The sequence below is a fragment of the Mytilus californianus genome, unplaced genomic scaffold (assembly GCF_021869535.1).
Source record: "Mytilus californianus isolate M0D057914Y unplaced genomic scaffold, xbMytCali1.0.p SCAF_10, whole genome shotgun sequence".
Taxonomy (NCBI): domain Eukaryota; kingdom Metazoa; phylum Mollusca; class Bivalvia; order Mytilida; family Mytilidae; genus Mytilus; species Mytilus californianus.
Window position 1 is genome coordinate 16,810,028 of NW_026262582.1, and position 12,939 is coordinate 16,822,966.

A 12,939-nucleotide genomic window follows, 5' to 3' on the forward strand; every position below is an offset into this window, starting at 1 on the left:
ATTGAATGATTTGGTTGACTGGTGTTTAAAGCTACAATTAGTACTATTGGCTATTTCATGGCAGTCATTTTATTTGTGGAGGAAGCCAGAGTTTCTGAAGAGAACCACCGACCTTAAGCAGGAAAACTGACAAGCCTAGTCAATTAATATTGGGGTCTAGCACACCCGCCACGTGCCAGGTTCAAACTCACAACCTTAGTGTTTACAGGCTGGTAAAACGGTAGTTTTCACATTATCAATATATAGGAAATAAATTTCTATAACTTGGCTGATCTATCATTTTTATCAAATAAACAACAAAATGTTTCTTTTTTTACTTTTATTGAAGAACTGAGCACTTTCTTGAATATTTTATGTTGTTCAATAAAGTCTACAACACTATGAATTTTTTAATAATTTTCATACTACCATATTTGCAAAAGGCAGTGTATCTTAACTTCCTTGTTTTGAAAATTTGGCTTGCGGTTTAAAATAAGGTACTGTTTTGTTCATAGTCTGTTCATATGTTCTATTATGGCAAAATCGATCATGATGTTTTTGTTTACTCTTTAGAAAATTAAATATAGCAATTGATATCTTTTATAAACATTTTGGGTTTACCATCTGTTATTTTTAACAAATTTCATTTACACAACCATATCAAACCATAGTATATCAAACAGATGGAATAATCTTTTGGACCCCTTCCATTGAGGGATGAACTCCTTTACTGCCATTGAGCAGTTAGTAACTATAGACATAGTATGAATATTCAATTTGACAACAATATATAATTAGATAATAAAGATTAAGAAAAGATACAAGTTGTATATAAAATGGGAACACCTTTTAAGTATATTGCATTTACAGTGTACCACATGTATCAAATACTATGATTAAAATTTTAACTGCTTTTACTATACAACACAGTTCTGATATCATTTGGACCAATTTCGTGAAAAATCATAAGTAAAAATACTGTTTCTTGGTGTGTTATTAAGTAACATGTATGTGTAAGATGTTTAGCAAATGTATAATCATTCCAGACATTCATTCCCTGAAATAAAATTTTGGCAGAAAAATATAAAACAATAGTTTTAAAGTAAACAATATCTGTGTGAATTAAATATCATTTATTTCTTAAAAAAATCCGCCATTGCATGATCGTGTGCATATGGTTTCTCTCAAATTTTTAATTGATGTGAAAGCTCCTCATTGAATGGTTTTGTTAATAAAGTGAATTTGAAATTTTGAAAACTACATGTGAAAAAGCATTAATACAAACACTCCAGGTTTTAATATATTATAAAAAAAACTGGATATACAAAGAAAGGCAACAAAAGCTCATAAAGAATCAATAAAGCAAACATAACAACCAAAAAGAAAAAAAGTATTCTTTTGCACCAAATCTGCGTAAAAAGATTAACATAAAAAAAAACTAACAATATGTATAATTGTAATGCATGATATATCTCTCTAATTAACACAAAAGAACAAAAAAGAATTATGCTCAACATTGTCTTTTCATTACTATTTAGAAAAATAAAATTTCATAAAAGGCAATTTTTCAAAAGTACGAAAGTGTCAATACATGTATATTTTTTCCAGCAAAGCAATAACCTTGTATATGAACACTCATAAAAATGATTTAGTTTATATCAAAAGTTTAATACATTAAAATGATTTAAACACACAATAATAAATGCTATTCGAAAATCATCTATTTCTTAAAAAGATATTAGATCATTATATAACTGTTTTTTATATAAGTATAGAACATTTAGAGGGAAAAAATCTGCTTAAAATTAGAATATTAGATTTTATACTTTTAAAAGAAGTACAAAATAGACTAAATAGTCACTATCAAAATTACTCAAAAAAGTTTTTTCTTTCAAATTCTTATACATTAAACCAACTTATTCTTGGGGATTCATTTGGTTGCATTGTTCTATTATTTGCTTTTTTCCATGATTTTCTAACTTTTTTGGTGTTTTCAAATACAAGAAAAGATCAACATATTAGTGACGAATTATATTTGCATTACTTTTCTATTTTGGAAAGTTTTGAAAAGTAGTTGGTTTACAGTAATAACATTATCCATAAGAGACAGTCTTCAAAGTTTCCCCATCACCATGACAACACAAATTGTTTTCTATCAACAAGTGTTCTTATCAAATCCTTAGTACTCATATCTTTTTTTTTCTATTTCTGTAATCATAAATATATCATTTTCTCTTCAATAAGTTTGTTTCTGTTAGTTCAATGCTTGTTTGGTTGATGTATGATCTGAGGTTTCTGATTTGGTCTGTTGTCGTGCGTTGGCAGTGGCTTATCATGATATGCCTTCACAGCTTCCGGTGGGAAATCTTTGTCTCCCTGAAATAGTAAAAATGTATAGCAGTGTTTAAGTGTTTCAACTAAGGAAGTACTGTTGTGTGGTATGTTTTTCTCTGAGTTTAAATTTCTCGACTTCAAAGGCCAAACAAAGGTTTTATTTTTTGTGATCTTCCTGTCTTTTCTGATCTTCCATGCTTAAAGACCAAACTAATGAGAGGGGATATTTTCACTATTTCATTTTAATTGTAGAGTCAGGGGAAAATAAACCCCTCGCGAAAAAATTTCCTATTCAAGGTAGATAGGGTGTCTTCCTCCATCTTGGATTTTGAAATACCAGAAGACAATCGGTCTAGATATTTAATAAAAGGTGCAAATTTTGAGAGTAGTAGGTAATTCATGTGTGAGAATTTTCATTTCAATATAGAAAATAACATATTTTATCATATTTATGGTTGTATATTACAAAAAAACAGAATACTTTTGTTTGATTCTATTTTTTCCAACTTTGCCACATAAGTGGAGGCAACTCAAATGTAAGGGCAGATAATTCAGATGAAGTTACTTTTACAATAGAATGTGTTAGGAATTTACCTATTTTATTATGTAGCAAGAAAACGGGTCCCGTGACCCTATTTTTTCTTTTTCTTATCTGAAAGCATATTATTAGAGCTATCTTCTCATATTTTATCTCAAAATTCTATGGTGTAGTTTTCGTTTTATGGCAGAAAATTGGGTTTTCCATGCATAATCTATACAAAATCTGTTAATTTTGCACAACCTGTAGCGTGAAAATAGGCCCCGTGACCCATTCTTTTTATTATTATTTTTTAAAAAGCATGATATAAACTACGTTTTGGCAAATTATTAAAGAAATCTATGGATTATAATTTAGACACCCCATCTACCTTAACAGTATAAACTAGACATCATTGAGATAGGAGCCATCTCTGTGGGCCCGCTGTAAATAACGTGTGGTAAAAAATTTGTATGGATAAGCTGATATAAAGCACTTTATTATGTTCTGACATTGAACTTTGACCTAGGAAGTTGTACAAACTGGTGTTGGTTAATAAACATGTCAAGTATAAAGTATGAAATTATAACGGTTCTCTAGATATAGAGCGGACACAATTTGTTACGGACGGACAGACTGATCACTATAGGGCGACCCGCCACTAGGCTGGGTCCTAATTATTCATATCAGAACAAGGTTTTATGGGGACAGGCCTAATTGCTAAGTATGCTTTTGTCCAATCACATTAATGTCTGCCATAATGATGTTACCATGATGTATAATATCATTTTTACTTTCTGTAAAGTGCTGTATTCTATAGGAAAATATGTTTCACCTGCCTTCTCAAATTAATATAAGTCCATATTTAAGTCTCAGAAACCCTAAATATCACTTTGATAAAAAAATTAAATTATAAGTGCACAACATCATATCTAGACTTGCTACATGTCCTTTCCTGATTTTATTTTTATTTTCAATTTTGCCCCTTTAACAATTTTACTGCTTTAACTAAGAGATTTCCATTATACTGACATCTGCAGAAGAAGGGACTTGTAAAGTTTGTCTGAGGCTTGACCAAACTTGACCAAACTGTTAATTTCAGAGTAATTAAGATTTCAAAAACTCTGGGTGTTGCGGTAAAGTGTGACACTGAAAAGAATGCTATAACTACAGCAGTTATCCCAAAGTGTGGCAACAACTATCCATAAAGTTAAGTTTCTTTTCAAACTAAATATTGTCAAAAATATATTAAATTTTTAGCCACTGTAGTGCTCTCAACAAGACTGAAACAAATTTCTGTTGTCTGTAATTCACAAACAGCTAAAATTTCTATCGAACCTGCAATGATTGATTGATTGATTGATTGTAGTTTACTTTATGTCAAGTGGCAAATATTTTATGCATGTTCAGGATAAAAACAAATTAACAATAAATACAATAGGTAGGTCCTGCAATAAGAGATGAAATAAAAAGTAATCTTTCAATGTTTTTATAGTTTTCACCAAATTTGGACATGCCATTAGCAACACAGCTGTTGCCACTAGTGGAGCAGGATCTGTTTAACCTTCTGGAGCATCTACAATCACTCTTGGTTTTAGGTTGGGTTGCTGCCGCTTAGTCTTTAGTTTTCTATGTATGTTTATGTGTTACTTTGTTTAAATGTGTATACATGTTTTTGTTTGAATGTACTTTAATCACTCTAATCATTTACTGTGCTTTATTATGTAATTTATTTGATTGTATAGCTCAAATTTTAAGCACCATGATATCTTATCTTGTTAAGTGTTTGTGGTTTGTTGTTTGTCTTTTGGGTTTGTCATGTTTATGCCATGGTAACTGTATTTTCAGGTTTTGTTAGCCATATGAGTTTTGATCGACACTTGTGGTATATTCTGTATAATTAGTTGTCATGGTTACTCACCTTACTTAAAGCACCAGATATTAGAACTGAAGTATGGTGTTTATCAGACTTTGGAGCACTGAAAAAAATAACTATCATATATTGACATGATTGATAATTTGTTAAAAGTTTTCATAATCATAAAATGAATCATAATTGACAGAATTATGCCATATTGTAAAAAGAATGTACCAGAGACATAATCAAAGTGCTTGTGAGCAATGATGGGTAAAGATTGCTTTCATTTTGTAGTTTTGTGAATTTTTAAATAAAACATTGAATTATATTTTTCTAGGCAAGTTAAAAATTTGAGTTGAGTTTATTATTCTTACTTTGTTTATGATTGTTACATTTGCAGTTAAACCTATTTTTAAAACAGATTCATACACCATGCATTACATATATGTAATTTTAATAAAAAAATGTTTTCTTGACAAGTCTGGTAATTCAAATACACAGCATATTGTAACTTAAATATCAAAGTAAAACATATCATCAATTAATTGCATGACATTGACTGAATTGGATCTAAATAACATGAATAAAGATCATGTCACTGCACTATTTTGTATGAACTATCAAAGATAAGTATCAACCTTGGAAGATATAGATATCTAGTCAGTACCATAGGGTTTTGATTGCATTTCATGCAACCTTTACCCAAAAATTGAAGTTTGAGCCATGTTTGTAGTATCTCTAAACATCTTCATGTTCATGATCTTCTACATTTCATCAGAATTTTTTACAGAATAATTTTGTAAAATTTTGTGTAAATGATTGTGACCAGTGTACTACATGTACTAGGGGATCATCAATGTACATTTTTTCAAATTTCGGCAGCTGATTTTACCCTTATAATGCTTTTATTTTACATGTTTAAGTCTAAGTAAAGGAGAAACCATTTGATTTTTAGGGGGGGGCTAGGATGAAAAATTTTGTCCTGCATTTTTTTTTAGGTGTAATCTCTGTCCTGCCTTTTTATTTTTATTTTTCACTCTATTTGGTCCTGCCTTTTTTTATTAGTTTATCCTGACTTTTTTTACATAAATTGTCATCCTGCCTTTTTATTTACTCAAAACTCCTGTCCTGCCTTTTTTTCAAATTTCATCCTAGCCCCCCATAAAAATCAATGGTAGCTCCCTAACAGCATCGAAGTTGGTTGGTCTGTATGAGAATAGGATATATATAATATTTTAAGTAGATACCCTTCATGACCTAAAGATGATTGTGACCAAATGATTCCTGATGTTAAGATATTTGCAATATTTAAAATGATAAGACTATTCATAATTGTTGCCAAACTATCTTGACTATGCAACAAATGTACATTGTAATTCTAAAAAGCAGTCTTTACAAAATCAAAATGAGTTTTCCCTTCATGAGTATAAAGCTTGTATTCATGATATTTGGATGTCACTAAATCTGTGATATCATTTTTTTTTTAAATAATTTTAAGGTGTCCAGAATTGAAACACTCTGATAAACATGATCAACATGATAAAAGTGGAATATTAATAAGTTTTTTTTCATACAGTCTTCTGAAGTACAGAAAATAACAGATAATATTTTCATGTTTTAAAGATTAAATCAAACATAGAGACATGTATACATGCATATCTAGAAATGGGATACTAACCTCTCTCCAAACTCTTCTATTTCCTCTTTTGTTGGAGGGGGTGTGGCACCTTCCACTTTTTCATTCTTCTGGTGGGTAACAACTCTCATACCACCTACTTTCACTGAAAAAAAAAGTAACTGATGATTACAAAATTTGCTCGTATTACAATGATTTTATACATTTGTTTAGCATGTTTAGAATTACAGTGTGTGTGTCAGGGAATAAAAGTTCCTTCATAATATAAGTTCCAAATGGAAACAATATTCTGGAATATTATTTCCACTGGAATAAATATTACAGTAAATGTTCCTAACGGAATAAATGGTATATATAGAATATTTGTTCCAACAGGAACAGATATCATTACATTGTTTATAACAAAGTTTCCAGTGGAACTTCTGTTAGGCGGAACAAATATACGTTGACAATCAGATATGCAGAAGGTGATTGTCAAAACTAACTATTGATTATTTATGGTGATTGTCAAAACTCACTCTTAATGATTTAAGGTGATTGTCAAAACTCAATCTTGATGATTGTTCATGTTGTTCAGTGATTCACTGTGAAACATGATTACTGCGAGTGATTGGAGGTTGCAAAAAGGATAAAACACATTTTTTCTAAGGTTATTGATGTGTAAACTCTGTAGATTAACTCACAAATTTAATAAAAGTACAGTTTGTGGAGACAGTGACCCAGTTTTTACATCAACAACCTCAAGAAAAATGTGTTTAATCCTTATAATTATCATGATTATAATTAAAAAAAATATTTATCTTTCAATTTTTATATCTTGGAAACCAAGGATAACATTCATGACATTCCTGTTTATTTTGCACGGATATATCACACTGAAGTTGATATAGTGTTTACAGTGTTCACAAAGGTTACAAAAATCAATTCTGCAATTTTCTATCTATGTTTTTAAAGCCAGAGAAAAACATTAATAGACGAATGACTGTCAAGTATTTGTAGATCATATAACATGTATAAGAACATGTTTAATGAACAACCCTTTCATACATTGTACATGTACATTACCTATAAAGTATAGAGATTTTCAAAAGTGAATCCCCCACAACACCAGAATGAGTAGGTAATACTTAAATTGAATTGTTATATATATAATTAACATGAACATTTCAACAACATGTCTATCATGTCTATTAGATTATAGTTTTATCTTTTTTATTCAAGTTTAAACAAATAATCTTAAAAGTGACATTGTCACTTTCCTCAAGTTGATTTTTTCAAATTGAAATTTAAAATATGATCAGAAACGTGTCATTTGTAAATGTGTGCCATTTTCATTGAACATGGTCATGATGGTTAAGACATTGATCAATTATAATATTTTTATTTGAACCACTTGCAGTCAGGGGTACTACTTGTACAAGTAATTTTTATTTACTTGAAGAAGTAAAAAAAAATATACTTATATAAGTAAATTTGTATGATACTTATACAAGTGAATTTTATTTACTTGTATAGGTAAAAAAATAATTGACGTAGTTATGTCCCTTAAACATTCAGATTTTTTTACTTATATAAGTGAAAAAGTCATCTTATCTTCATTTCTTAAATTTTTAGGATTTCTTTGCTCTAATAGAATTTTAATTTGTCTACCCATTGCAGATGTCTTTATTAATCATTTAATTGTAATTTCATGGACAATGAAAATCCCATTTGTCTGTTATCTTCAGAACACTGGTCATTTACAAGCCCCAAAGGAGCAATTTTTGAAGGCTTTGCGCAAATACTTAAGATCTTTGCGCAATCAGTTTCTTTGTTGAATTAATGAGATGAAACATTGAACTCTAATAAAAAATTATGAGCTAACCTGGGAAAAATCATTAAAAGCATGATTTTACATCTCAAAACTTGAGTATTTTGGTGGGATTGTAAAAAAAATTTACTTGTATAAGTAAATTTTTGAGAAAATTAAGGGGAGATTATTCAAACATTATAATTTACTTATATAAGTATATTTTTTTTTACTTCTTCAAGTAAATAAAAATTACTTGTACAAGTAGTACCCCTGACTGACTTGGAAACTATCCAATATTTGATCATATGGTGGAATACACATTTGGCAACTACATGTACTCCCCATGTGTGGGGGATGTGTCCAACAATTATCAAAACCAAAAGAGAAAACTATAATTCTTTTACAAACAATTGTTGTTTTTCCAGGGGAACGTCTGTTACAGTACGCACAGAGAGTTTGTAATCGCGAACTCTAATCACGGATTTCGGAGTGTAGCGGTGTCACACCGCGAATCACGGATTATACTCCCAATTTCCTCCAAAGATTCTCTCCCAACACCGCGTGGCTGTTAATTGGTTTATTGCCCATCGGATGTACTGAAAATTAATGACGCGTGACAACATAATCGGATTAGCCAGATTTATTACCTTTGTACATTTAATCGATCTTGATTGCACCTGTGTGCTTTAAAACACGGTATTAAAATTTCCTTTCTTTGACAGATAAAAATGTGACATTTTCATTCAAAATAAGATAATTATTCTTGTATGTATTTGCCCCATGTCATTGTCATTTGAAATAAAACGTACAAACGTATAAAAATACGAATAAAACACTTATTTTGTATTTTTATTATAGTCCGGTCAGGTCATAATTTTTGTTTTTTCCAACAAAGACGATTTTACTACAATTAGAATCTTTTATGACCTACTCAGTGAGCAATATCCGGTTCATTAATTGTTCAATATATAAATATCAACTGGCTTAAAACAAAATGATGTTTTTACGGTAATTTGTCCAATCTAAACCCAAGAGTTATTTTATCCGATCAACAAGTGAACTCTGTTACTTTCAATTTATTTTGCAATGTAAAATATTATGTTTCACTACCTCGGTAGATTACCGACTTGAAATATTTGAACTCAGAAAAGAAACTGTAAAGTGACAACTCTGTTGAACGAAGGGAAAACGTTTTGTATGCAATGTGCCCTGTATTCATAAAAACACAACACTGAGAGACATTCCCCGCCCAGACACAACACAATTATAATCACAACCTAATTTAATTATATGAAGAAAAAAAAATCATGTGTTGTTTATCTCTGTTATGATCTGTTATTGATCCTTTATTATTTAAAATAAAATTGGATGGGCGCAATCCGTATTTTACTGCTTGTTAAAAGTCCTTAGCGAAATAAAAAAAAGAAGTATTTCAACAATTAATACTTTAGAATATTTAAATGAAATTATATCGTGTTCTAGAAGAAAGAAATATGTGAAAAAAATGTGGATCGGATTTTTACGATCTACACATTTTCACAGAGGATCTCTACCAACGCCCAACAGGAACTGAAAGACATGCATCCTGTTTTCATCTACCATTTATGTATATTGTTGACCATGGACGAATAAATAATGTCCAGGTTTATGTCCTGTGTTGACTGAGAAACGTAAAATTAAAAGGCTGGTGTTCGTTTATTCAGAAAAGGATTATATTTTAGATTCCGGTTAATCAATTGTAAAAGGACCTTCTAGAGCCTCAATCTTAAGGCATACAAATGTCAATCATTCCAAAGCAAATTTAAACCTCGAATGAATTTTCACACGGTCATCCAGAAAGGTCACCTGAGTTTACTGTTACGTGATAATATTTCCCGCCAAATAAAAATCTCGTGGACAAAATTGATGTCACTATTTTTAGCATTCAATATTGTGAGCGAAGTCAAGTTCAAAGTTCAACGACGGACTGTTGATCACTGAGATGTGTATCGTCTTCCCACGGCAATTAATTTCTTTTAAAAAATTTTAAAATCACTGTCCTTTATACAAAACATAAGTTTACATTCATTGTGCGTAAATGAATATTATGCAACGACGAGTTGATGCAGCTATAGAAGTATTCCTGTTGTAGCCAAAATGTAATTATTTATCCTAAAGTAATGCCGTAGACTTATTAAGCATAACGAATGGTGAATAGTATTTTCTTTTTTACTTGCATATACAAATTTTGAGACACGTAATTTTCTTTAAACTGCTCACTTTTATATTCAGCGTTAGTTTCCGTTTATTTTTACGCAAGTATGTCTCTTTTCGTAAATAAAATAATTTACCGATGAACTTAAACAATGTCAAAATCAAGTATAGTTTTTGTTAGAAAACTTTAATGCAATTGAAAGAATTAACAACAACATTCTGCTTTTAAATCTTTAATTTAATTTCAAGCAATTATGTAATCGTAAAATGAAAATGGCGTGGACTTATTAGCATAACGAATAGTGAATAATATTTTCTTTTTTACTTGTATACAAAACTTTGAGACATGTAATTTTCCTTTAAACTGCCCACATTTATTCAGCGTAAGTCTCCGTTTATTTTTACACAAGTATATCTCTTTTGTAAATTAAATATTAATTTACTGACCAGAAAAAAAACGAGGTAAAAATCAAATATAGTTTTTTTTTAATAAAACTATTTTTAAATGTACAGTGTAATTGAAAGAATTAACAACAACTTTTTTACTTTTAAATCTTTTATTTGTTTCAAGCAATCAGAAATATAACCTGATTATCAATAGACAGGAAATACAATTGTTTAATTACATAAGTAATCTCACATACCTTGACTGTCGCGTGCCGGTATAGATCAGAAGGATTAGGGCAATTAATTACCTGGTGTGACACCGCGTCACACCGGACTGGGAGAGATGTCGCTAATACAATAAACAAAAGGTAGCGAATTTACGCGGAAGTCGGAGGGAATACTCCCAAATTTCTCCGAGAATTTAGGGAGGGATGTCGGAGTTTCCTGGTGTCACACTAAGAAAAAACTTGGTGTTCGGAGTTTGGGAAGCCTTTCGCGAAATTTGTACTGTAGGTGGAACAAATATACATTGACAACACATCTGTTTTTATCATGTTTATCAGGTTGGGGACAACCAGCTAAATTGGGGACAATCCAACTCGCCAAATGGGGAATAGTTCCCCAAATGAGTAACTATACCTCAAATGAAAGAAACTTTTCTAGTATTGAAAAAACATTTTTCTAATCCACATATTATACTTGAAATGGTACATATTCATGAAAATGCAGCAAATTTTCTAAAAGATGATTTGTCCTAACCTACAGTCAGAGGTACTACTTGTACAAGTAATCTTTATTTACTTGAAGAAGTAAATAAAATATACTTATATAAGTTAATTATAATGTTTAATAATCTCCCCTTAATTTTCTCAAAAATTTACTTGTATAAGTATTTTTTTTTACAATCCCTCAAAAATTCTCAAGTTTTGAGATGTAAAAACATGCCTTTAACAATTTTTCTCAGGTTAGCTCATAATATTTAATTAGAGTTCAATGTTTCATCTCATTAATTCAACAAAGAAACTGATTGCGCAAGGCCTTCAAAAATTGCCCCTTGGGGGCTTGTAAATGAGCAGTGTTCTGAAGATAACAGACAAATGGGATTTTCATTGTCCATGAAATTACACTTAAATGATTAGTAAAGACATCTGCAAAGGACAGGCAATCAAAAATTCTATTAGAACAAAGAAGTCCTGAGAATTCAAGAAAAGAAGATAGGATGACTTTTTTACTTGTATAAGTAAAAAAATCTGAATATCTAAAGGACATAACTAAGCCCAATTTTATTTACCTATACAAGTAAATAAAATACACTTGTATAAGTATCCTACAAATTTACTTATGTAAGTATATTAATATTTACTTCTTTAAGTAAATAAAAATTACTTGTACAAGTAGTACCCCTGACTGACCTATTTACTATGAACATGATGAATTTACAAGCCTATGAAAATAATGAAATCTTTAAAAACTTGACAGTTTTTTTAAGGCTACATCATGCATGTATATACTTTTTCAAAACTCAAAATTAAAGTATGGTTCTTTTGATGAAGTTCTTCTATTTCCTATAAATTTGTTCCATTAAAAGTAAAAAAGACTCATCTTGTTAGATGTTAATCAATTAAAATTTCAAAACTAATCATGCTAATCTGCTAATCTGCTAATCATGTTATAATTTGTTTAACCTATTATTATTTTACTTATATATTATGTTTGAAAAATTATATAGTAATTATTTTTGCTCCTTTTGGTTCCATGATTGGTAAATAAAGTATTTGTTTATTTGTTTGTTTGAGCACTACTTTATGAATGCTACACCTTAAAACTTTTGCAAATTCACAGGTTTGTTTGAACTGGCAGTAATTTTTGAAGGTGCAAACAAAGCCATTTTAGTCCACTTGTTTAATAAACCTAATTAATTTAACTATTGTATTCAGATGGAGTAAACACTGTACTTTGACTTCATAAAAAAATGTCATGAATGTTGCCATGTTCAACAGCTGTTTGTTTGCTGAGAACATTTTGAAATGGGTATTATGGATTACAAATCATGTAATTTTATATCCTCTGTTTATACCTGCAGGGGCATGACCACCCTTCAGTTCTGCATCTTGACTGGCGTCTGACATTTTTCTGCTTTCGAAAAAAAAACTGTTTACGAAGTATCAATACAAAAAGCGTGCAATATATGGCCTTGACCTTTGTTTACGTGGTTCAGATTAGGGCACGTTGTACATGCCACT

At 30.1% G+C, this 12,939-nt stretch overlaps 1 protein-coding gene across 1 annotated transcript; it reads right to left on the reverse strand.

Annotated features, from left to right (window-relative positions):
• Positions 1 to 304: 304 nt before the first annotated feature.
• LOC127717702 (death-associated protein 1-like) lies at positions 305 to 12,924 on the reverse strand. The gene is made up of 4 exons (XM_052223462.1): positions 12,774 to 12,924; positions 6,367 to 6,469; positions 4,752 to 4,809; positions 305 to 2,355 (listed from the first exon to the last, which is right to left on the reverse strand). Exons 1-4 carry the CDS (start codon positions 12,823 to 12,825, stop codon positions 2,239 to 2,241), a joined length of 330 nt encoding a protein of 109 aa, XP_052079422.1. The 5' UTR covers positions 12,826 to 12,924; the 3' UTR covers positions 305 to 2,238.
• Between the last annotated feature and the right edge of the window lie 15 nt (positions 12,925 to 12,939).

What these genes read in the sequence shown, in the direction of transcription:
- LOC127717702 (XM_052223462.1), bottom strand. Translation starts at nt 12,825, where the DNA reads ATGTCAGACGCCAGTCAAGATGCAGAACTGAAGGGTGGTCATGCCCCT. An exon ending in GGGTGGTCATGCCCCTGCAG is followed by an intron (nt 6,470 to 12,773) that starts GTATAAACAGAG and finishes TTTTTTTTTCAG; the next exon opens with TGAAAGTAGGTGGTATGAGA. An exon ending in ATAGAAGAGTTTGGAGAGAG is followed by an intron (nt 4,810 to 6,366) that starts GTTAGTATCCCA and finishes TATTTTTTTCAG; the next exon opens with TGCTCCAAAGTCTGATAAAC.